Source organism: Garra rufa, chromosome 7, assembly GCF_049309525.1.
Source record: "Garra rufa chromosome 7, GarRuf1.0, whole genome shotgun sequence".
Lineage (NCBI taxonomy): Eukaryota > Metazoa > Chordata > Actinopteri > Cypriniformes > Cyprinidae > Garra > Garra rufa.
The window spans coordinates 38,317,088-38,331,993 of NC_133367.1; the positions used below are offsets into that span (position 1 = coordinate 38,317,088).

The 14,906-nt window shown below is 38.2% G+C and overlaps 1 protein-coding gene across 1 annotated transcript in view; it reads left to right on the top strand.

Moving 5' to 3' along the window:
• Window positions 1-10,998, top strand: part of LOC141339193 (semaphorin-3D) — an 82,632-nt gene extending 71,634 nt beyond the window's left edge. The window contains exons 9-18 of the mRNA XM_073844824.1: window positions 104-218; window positions 323-392; window positions 825-969; window positions 2,291-2,513; window positions 3,346-3,434; window positions 4,364-4,405; window positions 4,693-4,850; window positions 9,209-9,273; window positions 9,516-9,649; window positions 9,761-10,998. Coding sequence (XP_073700925.1) covers window positions 104-218; window positions 323-392; window positions 825-969; window positions 2,291-2,513; window positions 3,346-3,434; window positions 4,364-4,405; window positions 4,693-4,850; window positions 9,209-9,273; window positions 9,516-9,649; window positions 9,761-10,171 — 1,452 coding nt within the window. The 3' untranslated portion in view covers window positions 10,172-10,998. The remainder of the gene's footprint in view (window positions 1-103; window positions 219-322; window positions 393-824; window positions 970-2,290; window positions 2,514-3,345; window positions 3,435-4,363; window positions 4,406-4,692; window positions 4,851-9,208; window positions 9,274-9,515; window positions 9,650-9,760) is intronic.
• Window positions 10,999-14,906: the final 3,908 nt, after the last annotated feature.

A 14,906-nucleotide genomic window follows, 5' to 3' on the forward strand; every position in this document is an offset into this window, starting at 1 on the left:
GTGTTTGGAACAACTTAAAAATCTGGTAGTTCCTCTGTAACAATTTAGATTTGGAAAGTCCTGTAGTGTATTCCAGGTTTTACATGTTCTTGTTGTTCATCAGAATGACATAGGAGGAAAACGAAGCTTGATTAATCGCTGGAGCACCTTCCTGAAGGCCAGGCTGGTGTGCTCAGTACCAGGACCTGGAGGCATGGACACACACTTTGATGAGCTGGGTATGTTCACACACTCTTCAAGTCAACATGAACTCAAAAACTCATCCTAGTTAGATTTGTTACTCAGCAATCCTGCTGTTTTTTTTTTTTATTATTATATGTAGAGGATATATTTCTCTTGGAGACCAAAGATCCACAGAATCCAGTCATCTATGGTGTCTTCTCCACTTCCAGGTAAGTTCATTACCTGGAAAGTCTGATTCATGAGTCATTCTTTGGGTCATCACCCCATAATCCTCTTAAATTTTTAGAACCACATTGGTTTCAGTGTTATATTTGTTTACTTCAATTCTTGAATTATCATTGGCTCCATCCAAATCAACCAATCCGTCACGCTCAAGCCAACTCCTCAGGTTCTCATACCTAAAATCAACCTAAATCTGATTATCTCAGTTTATACTGTGAACTGACATCAGTATCAAAACGCCCCTAAAATCAACAGTCTGGTCACAGGATGCTCTCCTCCCCACCCGATCCATTTAGAACAATCAGTTTCGGTGCTCCCACCCGAGGAATGGATAGCTTGAGGCCAAACGGGAGGGTGAAAGGTCACCAAGCTTGAGGAACTCTGTTATTCTAACCTAATACATATTTCCTTTTCAAAAGCTCTGTCTTCAGAGGTTCAGCCGTTTGTGTCTATTCCATGGCCTCCATCCGAGCCGCCTTCAATGGGCCTTTTGCACATAAGGAGAGTCCAGATTACCGCTGGATGGAGTACAAGGGGAGGATCCCTTATCCACGGCCGGGGACGGTAAGTTCTTAACAAGAAGGAATTCAATTTTGTAGACTTGAGAAGATGATTTGTCATGTTGAAGGGATGCCTCTTCAAGTTTCTGTTGGCAACTTGAAGGAACTCTAATCTCAGTGTTGATCTGCAATCTGCGGTTGGTTCTGGATTGCAGATATGCTGGGCCAGTTTGGAAACCATGTGGCCAGCCACTCCATGCACTAGCTGCACTCCCTCAAGGGGGTTGTAAAAATGTCGGCAGGCACTCTGGGGGTCACGCGTCAGTGCGGTTAGTGAAGTGGCTGGAGTGTGGACTTTTAGTGGTGAGGTCACCAAAAGGAAGTCAATTATCAGAGCTCTGAGGTCTACTCCATTAGTTGCTGAAGTCATAACCAAGGAGTTGACCTCAACTCTGAGTTGACAGCTAAACCCTTTCAAATTATGGGGTTTATTGACTAGTCCTGTCCCTGGAGGTCCACTGTCCTGCAAAGTTTAGCTCCAAACCTAATTTAACTCACCTGAATTAGCTAATAAATGTCTTCAAGATAAGGAGAAACTTCCACACAATTGTGTGAAGGCCGGTTGGAGCTAAACTCTGCAGGATGTTGGCCGTCCAGAAACAGGTTTGGACTCCCCTGGACTAGGAAGTGCAATTAAGAACATGATCTCTTTGTGAATATTAATTGAAGCAGAGGTTCTCTACTCTGGCCCTCGGAGTTCCACTTTTCTGCAGAGTTTAGCTCCAACCTTGATTAAACTTGCCTGCCAGTTACTTTCTAGCAAGACATGGATTAGTGTTTGATTAGGGTTGGAGCTAAACTCTGCAAGAAAGTGGACCTCGAGGGCCAAAGTTAAGAAACCCTGGTTTCTAAAGGTCACCATGTTTAGTGGCTTTACAAGGGGTGTCCAAACTCCTGGAGGGCTGGTGTCCTACAGAGTTTAGCTCCAGCTTGCCTCAATAAACCTGCCTAGTATGCCAAGTAAAACCTTGATTAGCTGGTTCAGGTGTGTTTGATTAGGGTTAGAGCTAAAGTCTGCAGGACAACGGCCCTCCAGGACCGAGTTTGGACACTCCTGCTTTACAAGGTAAAAGCTGGTAAACCCTTGCTAACCCGAATTGTCCATGACAACAGAAGAACAGAAGATTCCTTCAAAACTGCATTTCTCAATATGGATAAACAAGAATTATGATGTTCGCTGCACTATGATCTCGAACACTGGCCAAAATCCACATCTGCACAAATGTTTTTGACTATTTTTACCTTATTCTGAGACTGTTATGCCAAATTCAGTCCCCACAGGGTTCCAGAATATAAGATTAACTAAAGCTCCTATATCCTTTCAGTGTCCAAGTGAAACCTATGACCCTTTGCACAAGTCCACCCGAGATTTCCCAGACGATGTTGTGAGCTTCATGAGGACCCATCAGCTGATGTGGGAACCAGTGATGCCCATCCATAGGCGTCCCGTCTTCACTCGGATCAACGCCCCCTACAGGCTTAAGAAGCTTGTGGTTGATAGGGTTGATGCAGAGGATGGCCAGTATGATGTCTTACATCTTGGCACAGGTATGTTGGAAAGCGTTCAACAAAAGATCAACATCTTCAGTGAACGGGATCTTTTATCCTAGTAAAAAAAGTGTGACAACTAGCAGTTGGTGTTCTCTATTATAAAAGCATTAGAACACCTAAAATTGCACTGCAAATATGGAAATCTCCTACATCGGCTACAAGATCCAGTAAATGCTATTAAAGACGACCTCTGTTCCCACGCTGGTCAGTGGTCCTGTTGCCAGGGATCATCCTGATATTCAGAAGAGCCAATGTTTCTTTTCCTGACTAACATTTGTCCACCTGGACTGGTGGGTGTATGCGTGAACTCTGCCACATTTAAGTGAATCATTTAGGGCAAATAGATACTCTGTTTAGGTCAAATATGCTTAACCTGTTTGTACAGAGAGCAGACTCACAATCTTACTGTGTATAGGACAGGAACAGTGTAACAGCTGTCAGCCCTCAGGGTGCTGCATAAATCCACAAGGCAAAAGCCAGTGCTCACTCACCATGGTAACTAAGTAAGGGTGCATTATGGGGTATATTTAAAGAAAGTACAATTGATGGTTCAGGTTGAAGTTTTTTGTGACTATCTATCTATCTATCTATCTATCTATCTATCTATCTATCTATCTATCTATCTATCTATCTATCTATCTATCTATCTATCTATCTATCTGTCTGTCGTTCTATCGTTCTATAATTCTATCTATCATTCTATCTATCTATCTATCTATCTATCTATCTATCTATCTATCTATCTATCTATCTATCTATCTATCTATCTATCTATTGTTCTGGCTTTCTGTTGTTCTATCTATCTAATGTTCTATCTATCTATCTCCAGACGATGGCAGACTTTTAAAGGTGGTCTCCGTTCCAAAAGAGAACTGGGAAACTGAAGAAATCATTCTAGAAGAGCTTAATGTCTTCAAGGTAATTTAAAATCTCAGTTTCTGCTCTCACTTCTTCTTGTTTATCCTGCCATCTGTTGGACTCATGACCTCTGACCCTGGGCTGTTATTGGTTGTTGTTTTCATGTCAAGCGCTTTCCAAACAAAAATAACTCCTAAAGAAGAAAAGCAGATTTCCCATGGCTGTCTTCTCAAGTGAACAAACCCAGGGACAGGAGAGGCAGTGTTACACCATGAATATTGTGTTTAGTGAACAAAAAGAAGATCTCATTTATCCAAAACTTTAGACAGTGAGGAATGTCTCGGTTTTGCTCTGGGGATGACAGGAATGTAAGCAAACAGAAGTCAACAGGGTTAATATGAGATGCCTGGATAATGTTATGTAGTAGAAAAATGAATTTACAATAGGATTTTGCTTGGAGTTTGCACTTTTTGAAAAGACATTTAAGAGCATAAATGTAGTCTGTACTGCTCATTTAAAGTCTTCTAAAGTCAGACAATAATTTTATATAAGGAACAGATCAAAATTGTACTTTTAAGTTGTTATTCACTGAATACCACTGCATTCCTCAAAGCTCTAGTCAAAAATTAGTAGTACATTATGAATAACAAATATTTCAAGTGATTTAAACCACATCAAAAAAATATATAGAATTATGTGTATAATAGAGCAGTATGAATCCATCAAACCTTAGTAGAGACATTAAATAGACATTGCCCATTGACCATTTAGAGAAAGAGAGTAGTTTTAAGAGTCAAGGCTCATTTGCTGCTGTACATGAAGGCGAAATGAACCAACAGAGCAGAAAGCTTTAAAACTTTTGCATGGGCCTGTTATGATGAGCTGCTCCTATTCAGTGTCAACAATGCGTGTCTTCCTCTTCTTTGTTCAGGAGATGATTTATTCTGTGTTGACATATTTTTTCTTTCTTTTTTCGTATTTTTTTGTAGACTCAAACCCCAATACTAAGCATGGAGCTCTCTACCAAGAGGGTAAGTGGACTTGTTTGGTGGGTGGCCACTTGTTTTAATAACAACATTGACTTTGTGTCAATGTTTTTGCTTTTAGGTACTGGGTAGGATTAGAGATGTAGAATATGGTCATGCAGAATATGTGCTTTATAAGTACTAATAAACAGCCAATATGTTAATAATAGGCATGCTAATAAACAACTAGTTAACAGTGATAATTGGTCCCTATACTATAGTGTTATGTATTTTGTATTACATTTAGACATACTGTACATCCTCTTGATTTTTTTTGTTTTTTTCTTCTCTAGCAAGTGCTGTTCGTAAGCAGTGATGAGGGGGTCGTCCAGCTGCCGGTGCAGAGGTGTGAGCTGTACGGTAAAGCATGTGTAGACTGCTGTTTAGCACGAGACCCATACTGCGCTTGGGATGGCACCTCCTGTACCAACTACTTCCCTAGTAACAAAAGGTACTTCCCTTTGTATTACATTAAAGGATAACAATTGCCAAAATGCAACCTGGGCTGTTTTGTTTTACTGTAAACGAGACAAACTTATATCTAAAAGCATAATTACGACAAACGAGCCGTTTTTGAGATTGACCGTGATTTCATTTTGTTTTCAATGGCCGGCGAATGGGAGTACTAGGGGCATAAATTTGAGCGCATCAAAATCGATATTTTTACAACACTAAGAAGGCACGACACACCATGAAACTTTGCTCGAAGTATCACCTGGGTCTCTACACATGAACTCGAGCATTGAAAACATTGTTTGTGTACACAGAGTTTACTTAAAGAAATGTTTTGAACAACTCACTTACACTGTTTGGGTTTCCGCTCGCAGCCGTCTTGCCAGTCAAGAGGTGTCGATCTCCGAATGCGAATGAATGGACTCCATAGGACGAAATATTAGGCTTAGGGTAGAGTGGGGTGATTTGTGCCAGGGGGGAAGTAGTTCCACCTCTTGTTTCTAGAAAACTATAGAAGAAATTGGTCATGTGACCACATACTTTTGAAGAGCCATCCAATTTACCTCCCCCCCCCAAAGAAGAGAGACACATGGCATGAGAGCTAAGCACATTTTAGCTCAAAAAACTGTTTTTTGCCTTGCAAAGTAAAATGTATATGATCAAGGTTTTTTGATTGTTGCGTCTGAACAATTATAGACAAGTTTGAAAATATTTCAAACATGTTTTAGTGCTTTAGTAGGCTACACAGTGAGTCTATACAGTAGGGCTGTGCAATATATCGAACGATATTGTGAGGCGCATTTAGTCAATGAAGCCGGTGCTTTGATTAGTAGTAAATCTCCATCACTTGCGTTCCACTCAGGTTCCGCTGGAGCGGCAATTGATATACAGAGACATAAATCTCTGACAAGCTACGCCATATCGCGCTAAATATCGAATGCGATCGACACCTCTTGACTGGCAAGACGGCTGCGAGCGGAAACTCAAACAGTGAAAGTGAGTTGTTCAAAAACTTTATTTTTAGTAAACTCTGTGTACACAAACAATGTTGTCAATGCTCGAGTTCATGTGTAGAGACCCAGGTGATACTTTGAGCAAAGTTTCATGGTGTGTCGAGCCTTCATAGTGTTGTAAAATTATCGATTTTGATGCGCTCAAAGTTATGCCCCTAGTTCTCCCATTCACCGGTCATTGACCACAAAACGAAATCACGGTCAATCTCAAAAACGGCTTGTTTGTCGTAATTATGCTTTTAGATATAAGTTTGTCTCGTTTACAGTAAAAAAAAAAAAAAAACAGCCCAGGTTGCATTTTGGCAATAGTTATTCTTTAACACATTCTCATTGGCCAGTTCATAGTTCTATCATCTATCTATCTATCTACAGGTGCAACAAGTTCATTTATTTCAGTAATTCAACTCAAATTGTGAAACTTGTGTATTAAATACAATTGGTGCACACAGACTGAAGTAGTTTAAATCTTTGGTTCTTTTAATTGTGATGATTTGGCTCACATTTAACAAACCAATTCACCATCTCAACAAATTATAATATGGTGACATGCCAATCAGCTAATCAACTCAAAACACCTGCAAAGGCTTCCTGAGCCTTCCAAATGGTCTCTCAGTTTGGTTCACTAGGCTACACAATCATGGGAAAGACTGCTGATCTGACAGTCGGGGTGGGCGGATCGATCCTAATATCGATAGTATCGATACTAACGTTGGTATTGGTATCGGATCGATACTAGCCTGCTGAGATCGATATTTTAACTTATTTTTGTCTCCTCTACACTTAGTGCATTGCTTAAAGGGATAGTTCACCCAAAAAAGAAAATTTGATGTTTATCTGCTTACCCCCAATGCATCCAAGATGTAGGTGACTTTGTTTCCTCAGAAAACACAAACAAAGATTTTTAACAAAAACCGGTGCAGTCTGTCAGCCTTATCATGGACGTGGATGGGCACCAAACCTTTAAAAGTAAACAAAAACATGCACAGACAAATCCAAATTACACCCTGCGGCTCGTGACGATACATTGATGTCCTAAGACACGAAGCGATCGGTTTTTGCGAGAAACTGAACAGTATTTAAATCATTTTTTACCTTTGATACACTGCCACGTCCATCTGTCATGAGCATGAGTTTGGCATCAGTCACGTCACATGTGCACGCACTCAGTTAACAGGGGTTCACTGGTTTTAGAAATTTCTGATCGTAAAAACCTGCTTCTTTTTATTTGTACGGTATTATTTTCGTTATTATGCACTGATTCAAATTACTGGGGTGCGGGAGACGGAGCAGCGGAACACGTTTCCAATATCAGCAAAACAAGCTGTTTTGTACAGCTAAAGTTTGCTGGAAGCAGATGAAGCCAGACTCATTAAATTTCTCGAATTTTGTCTTTTTATACAGTATCGCTGTCTTTAACCATTAAGCCACGTTAAAAGTTTTGTTTAAAAATGGTTTTCTATCAGAGGAAAACACGTGCATGCACTTTGTGTTCATATCCTGGGCTGCTTGCCTGCACATAATGTGCATCATCAGTATACTGAGTTTGGCCTTTTAATATTGCTTTCTTTATGCATTTAGCAACGTTAAGTTTTTGTTTATTAGTCTATGGGAGGTAAATGCTTAACATAAAACTATATGCATTGCTTTCATATTCTGGAGTCCTCTGCTTGCAAACTCCTTTTAGAAAGGCAAAGAATATCCATGTATATTACATTTACATTTAGACATTTAGCAGACGCATTTATCCAAAGCAACTTACAAAAGAGGACCTGGAAGCAACCAGAATTAACAAAAGAGCAATAACATGCAAGTGCTATGACAAGTCTCATTTAGCCTAACGCAGTACACATAGCAAGGGTTTTTAAATTATATAGATAGATAGATAGATAGTATTTTAGTCATATCAACATAGTTATTGTTAATACACAAAGTGTAATTGGTCATTTAAATTTATGTTTTTGAAAGGAAAAAGTATCGGTATCGGTATCAGAATCGGCGATATTGGTCCTGTATTTACTTGGTATCGGATCGATACCAAAATTTGCAGTATCGCCCACCCCTATCTGACAGTTGTCCACAAGACAATCATTGACACCCTTCACAAGGAGGGTAAGCCACAAATATTCACTGCCAAAGAAGCTGGCTGTTCACAGAGTGCTGTATCCAAGCATGTTAACAGAGAGTTGAGTGGAAGGAAAAAGTATTGAAGAAAAAGATGCACAGCCAACTGATAGAACCGCAGCCTTGAGAGGCTTGTCAAGCAAAATCGATTCAAGAATTTGGGTGAACTTCACAAGGAATGGACTGAGGCTGAGGTCAAGGCATCAAGAGCCACCACACACAGATGTGTCAAGGAATTTGGCTACAGTTGTCATATTCCTCTTGGTAAGCCACTACTGAACCACAGACAATGTCAGAGGCGTCTTACCTGGGCTAAGGAGAAGAAGAAATGGACTGTCCTTTTTTTAGATGAGAGCAAGTTTTGTATTTAATTTGGAAACCAAGGTCTTAGAGTCTTGAAGTCCAGTGTTAATGATGATTTGGGGTGCGATGTCATCAGTGTTTTTTAAAAACCAAAGTCACTGCACCAAGAAATTTTAGAGTACTTCATGCTTCCTTCTGCTGACCAGCTTTTTAAAGATGCTGATTTCAATTTCCAGCAGGATTTGGCACCTGCCTGCACTGCAAAAAGTTGGTTAAATGACAATGGTGTTGGTGTGCTTGACTGGCCAGCAAACTCACCAGACCTGAAACCCACAGAGAATCTATAGGGTATTGTCAAGAGGAAAATGAGAAACAAGAGACCAAAAAATGCAGATGATTTTTAGACGATCTATCGTTCGTTCTTAATTATTACTACTTAGTACTTAAATAATTGTAAATGTTACAAGGACAACATAAATAACAACAATGGTACAGTTTATTACACTTGAAGAATATTTTATGAATTTTGAATTTAGACTATTGGTGTATGTTTTACAAGAAAATACTAATAATATATAAATACAAATAATAATAATAATAATAATTGCATCATTTCTACTTCCGAATTTTGTTTAATTTCAATGTGTTACTTGTTTCTTCGTAATTATTTGTTACATGCACTAGCAATTTCTGAGTGAAAATTGTTTGTATGCCATTGGTTTTTGTGTGTAGAAGTGATTATAGTCTTAGATATATACATTTTAATTGAGTTTATTAATAAACAGATGAGAAATTATAAATGTTTTAACTTTATCTGGCATATTCCTCAGTTAAAAATGGCTTTAATTATAACAAAAAACAGCAAAAACCTGTAAAATAATAAATCAGAGGGTCATTGACGTCCTCTTGTGGTCCGCAGGCGTGCCCGGAGACAGGATGTGAGGTATGGAGACCCCTGGAGCCAGTGTCAGGACATGAGAGATGGTAATAAATCACTTTCTGTTCACCTCGCCACTTTCCACCCCTCAGGATGTATATGATGTTGGCCAAGTCTTGGAAAAAAAAGCACACTACTCCCTCCAGTGTACAAAATAGATACTAACACATCCTAAGATGTGTGCACCAGTTTAACATAAAATCAAAATTGATCTTTTTTACCTTCTTGATCCAAGTCCATAACCTTGAACATTTTCAAAAAATTCAAAAGCATCCATTCATCTTTACAGGTTTAGAGAATGCTGAACTAAAGACGGTTTACGCCGTGGAGACGAACTCAACCTTCCTGGAATGTATGCCACGTTCACCACAAGCCACAATCAAGTGGATAATTCAGCCAAACCACAGCCAAACTAGCGTAGAGGTCCGTCCACATCCTGTTTAGAAGATTCAATCATTAAAAATCATACAATAAGTAGATACACATCAAATTAATTTACTTTCACTCCAACTCAAACCCCTTTCTATCTCTCAGTTGGTTCCAGGTGAAGAAAACCTCATCCACATGCAACGCGGGCTCCTCCTCCAGCACTTAGCATCCGCTAACGCTGGCCTGTATCTTTGTGTAGCCTACGAACACTCGTTCTCCCGCACGCTAGCCCGCTACGAGCTCCACGTCATCCCCCAGAACCACATGTCGAAAGCACAGCACACCCATCCCGGAAATTACGCCGCCTCACCGCGAAGCTACAAGGAGCTACATCTGATGGGAGTTAGCGGGTTAACAGCTGACGAGTATTGTGAACATCTTTGGTTTCGCGAAAAACGACGACAGCAGAAACTTCGCACGCTAAAGTGGAAGGTGTCTGAAAACCGTAAGGCGAGAGTCAGGCGGCAAAATCCACCCAACGAGCCTCTCGACGGAGGTGAAACGGCAGACTTTTGATGAAGAGAAGGACTGCGTGACTTCATCTGGACATTTAGCATCTTGTTTATAGCTTAAAAGCTACATTCCAACTAGCTGCAACCAGCTAATGCTACTGTTAGAACAACAACAACAGGCTACAGAGTATAATTTTGTAGCCTGTGGTAGAGTTCGCATGTAGCTTTAACAGTATAACCAAACATAATTTGTACAGTCTGACATTTAATGTTTCTGTTGATAGACAAGCACCTATGCTAAAGGCTAGGTATGCTTGAAAGCTAATATCGAAAATGGACAAGCGAATGCACTGTTTTGAGTGAAATGCAGTGCAATGATGAACTGACTTCTCTTGCTTTCTCTAGGCATGTAGATTAAATAGTCCTTAGAGCTGTATATCATTGTAATGCTATTATATTTGGATTTTTAATACAGTCATATTCACGTTCTGACTACAGCAGGTGTCTCCATGTTCAGAGGAAGTTTGCCCAGGATGTTCCCTTCATATGTTTCCTTCCCCTTCAAGAACAATCTCTTTCCTGAGAACATCCTTGAGTAAATATTGCATTTGCTTTATGACTCCTTTGCAAATCTCTCCACTCTCGGCCCTTGTGCGTACAGTATGTGTAAGATGTGTTCGTGTGTGGAAGCATCTGGAGATGGTAAGTAGAAAATGGCCTCCACAAATCAAAGAGCTTTTAAATGGTCTTCACTGCCCATGGAAATGACTTCCAGAATCATCATGCTTTTGTTCTTCACCATAACTGAATGGAAAGTTGTTTTTGGCTCTTTGTGGAATCTGAAATAGGTTAGTGGTTGGTTGGTTAAAGTGCTGAGTTCGATTGAAAAAATGTATGTTGATTATATAATGGAGATCACATGTTGGGTTATACACTTTACTTTTAATGTGGTAGTGGTTGCTATATATTTAAATGCCTAATACCTGATTTTACACTTGTATATACTACTGTTCAAAAGTTTGTAAGATTATTATTATTTTTTTGTTTTTGTTGTTGTTGAGAAATTATTACTTTTATTCAACAAGGATTCATTTATTCGACCAAAAGTGTCATTAAAGGTGTTATAAGTTTACTAAAGATATCGATGTCGCATAAATGCTGTTCTTTTGAAATTTCTATTAATAAATCCTGGAAAAAATCTAGAAATATATTATCAGAAATATTTCTTGAGCAGCAGACCAGCATGTTAAAATGTTTTCTGAAGGATCATGTGACGCTGATGACTGAAAATTCAGCTTTGCTTCAGAGAAATACATTTTTAAATATATTCAAATAAAGAAACCAATTACATTACATTGTAATAATATTTCACAATATTACTGTTTTTACTGTATTTTTAAGACAAATGCAGCCTTGGTGAGCATAAGAGACTTTATTCAAAAACATTAAAAATCTTGCAACAAAATTTTGTTTACATTTTGGTCTTTATTAGAGAACAGCTTTTTTTATAAGCTTAACACGTGTTATTTTCATTTGTGAACAAAATGTCCAACATTCGAGCTACAAGAAACTCCATCTAATGAGAGTTAGCAGGCTAATGGCCAAAGAGGACTGTGAACATCTTTGGTACCGTAAAAAAATGGCAACAACAGAAACTTCTCAGCTAAAGTGGAAGCAGGCTAAAAATCGTAAAGCAAAAGCTAGGCAGCAAAATCCACCCAACGAGATCTTGATGGAGGTGAAACGGCAGACTTTGGATACGGAAAAGGACTGTGTGAGTTTTGGGGAAATCTTTTGGGACCTCACCAAACCATTCAAATTTAATCTTCATATTCACGATTTTTCCATTTTTAATCACGATCCATAATTTTACATCAGTTTTTATTTGTGCGCACTGGACAACAAACGCACTAGTATTTTTATACAAAACCACACTAGTCTATAGTATGGGTCGTCCTGACTCAAGAATCCAGTATTTCCTGTCAATTATTAACTTTCTTAAAAACGAAAATGTTTTACACGTGTCCGAATCCGATACCGGGTTCAAAAAGGAAATGACATGTAGGCTAGGCTCCTACAAAACCCCTAAATATGAGAAATATATATTTCAATGCTCTCTCTTGCCATGATATAATTAAGTAAATATACTGTATAGCAGTCATTTCTTGAGAAGTTGGACAAAACAGGGTGCAAAATTGAAAAAAAATAAAACGTACTCAGACAAATAAAATGCATGTATCTTTTGTGTACACTGAACAAAAAAATGCAACACTTTTGTTTTTGACCCCATTTTTCATGAGCTGAACTCAAAGATCTAAGACCTTTTCTATGTACACAAAAAGCCAATTTCTGTCAAATATTGTTCACAAATCTGTCTAAATCTGTGTTAGTGAGCACTTCTCCTTTGCCGAGATAATCCAAACACACTCACAGGTGTGGCATGTCAAGATGCTGATTAGACAGCATGATTATTGCACAGGTGTGCCTTAGGCTGGCCACAATAAAAGGCCGCTGTAAAATGTGCAGTTTTATGACCAAGACATATTCTATTCATCTATAATTGTTTTGTTATTGTTTCAAGAAAAGAAAAAAAATACTATCATGGCACAAGGGACATATATCATCCAAGAAAAGCTCATCATTAATTAGCATTTGCATTATTAACATTGTAGTAACTATGTATATGTCCCTAAAAGGGTGGAATATTTTCGCAGCCAGTGTCTGAACAAGTGTCTACCCATAATAATTATTTTTTGAGTCCCTGAGGATGGCCAATATGTATTCCTAATAGTTAAACATGTCACTATTTTGGTAGATTTCAAAAACATGTAACTTTTTTTCCAAGAATTATGGAGCCAAAATGACTGGATACCAGGAATGAACCATTTATTAAAGTTATAATAATTATTACAAATGTTAATTTAGTACATCTGTCTACAAAGCATGTTATATTTTTTAACTGATTGAAAACAAGCAAACTAATAAACCACAAAAAAAGCTATTAAATCAATCCAATTTAAACAAATCCAAAAGAGAAGTCAACTTTAAGTGCATAAGGGATCTTGTTTTTAACATTTTTTTTCACTTTCTTCAACCACTGCTTAGAGGATCATCAGCTTGTTAGTTCAGTTCATGGATCTCTCTCTTAATGAGTTAATGATCTCAATCAGGTGTGTTAAATAAGTGATACATGCAAAATGTGCAGAGCAGGGGTCCCCCAGGACCAGGATTGAGAACCACCAGGTTAGAGTTAAACCATCTGCACTTGGCTGGCTCCACCTGCTGGTCAAAATCGTGTAAATGCAATGAAAACTCAGTCGAATATAATGACATCTTTAATTGCAATCGTTTTCATGGAAATGTAATGTCGGGAGACCAGGGGCAATTGTAACACACTGGGTGCTTCTCAATATCCCTCCTCGTTTCCTAGTCTGTGAGTTATGAAAGATGTAAAAATTGTTACAATTGCCCCAGTATCCCCTAACAATGTAATAATAATAATTAAACAATTTGTAATTACTAATAATTGCAAAAAAATAAATAGGTCTACTACAATTTTATAAAATTACTAAAGTGTGGCCCAGTATTTGTTTCCCGGCCCAAAACTGGTCCACATCTTTTTAGCCAGAACTGAAACAAAACATAACCCAAGCCAAAATCATGAAAACAGATGATATGGGCCATATATGAGTTCTGTAAATGGCTTCGCCAGCTTGGTCAGGACTTAAGTATAAGATATGCTGGATGCTTTCCTTAATCTTTGCCACACAAGCGGCAGCCTACCTCATCTCCAAACCACTGAGTGAGGTTCCGGGGGCATAGGAGGGTATCATAGGTTCACACATCACAGTTTTAGAGGAAAGGCAGAACACAATCCTTACAAAAATTAACCATGGTTTTACTAAAAAATAAAAAAGTCATGTTTACTATAGCTGAACCATGGTAACCTCAGATTACCAATTGCTTTGCTATACTTTATTTTTACCATGGCATTTGTAGTAAAACTCTAGTTATACAAATGGTAATCAATCAGGCCAAAAAAATCTGCCTTTTACCATAGGCCTAATTATACCATGGTTAATTTTTACTTCCAAACTGCCAAAACAGTTTAGTTTTAAGATTTTCAATAACTATATATTCAAGGTGTAGCTATTATCGTACTAATTTAAAGAAGATAAAACAATAACACATGGTCCTAATATCATACTTACATTTTTGTAAAATAAATGTATACTATGTGCATAACAAATTGCAGTGGAGTATAGAGAAATGTTGATAAAAAAAAGTGACAGGTACGAGAAAAATTACTTTGTGCAGCCCCAGCCTAAGGATTTTAACTTTTTAATTTGATGATGATGGTCATACAAAAATATTGTTGTCCATGTTTTCGAAATTTGCTGTGGGTGTATGGGATGGCCTGAATAAGTGAGAGCTTTCCCGGCCTGAAATTTTGTCCCAGTCTGCCCCTGTTGTTAAATATGTTTGTCTGATAATATGTGTTAATAAATCATGTGTCTTTAATAATTAAAGACACAAGATGCCGAATAATTTTGGCTCACTTTACCAAACCAGCTGACCCACTTTACCTGAAAAGAAAGTGCATGATCGAAAAATGTTTATTGTTATATACCATGCAAATAACACGTTATATGAACCGTATTCAAAATGAAATATTATAGCTGAACAATAAAGTTAACAAAAGTAATAAAGAAAAAAAAAAAAAACATCTAGGTATCTAAATTACACTTTTTAAAACCTGTGTCAGGAATCCATGTTCTTTAGTCTGCCCACCTCCAGAG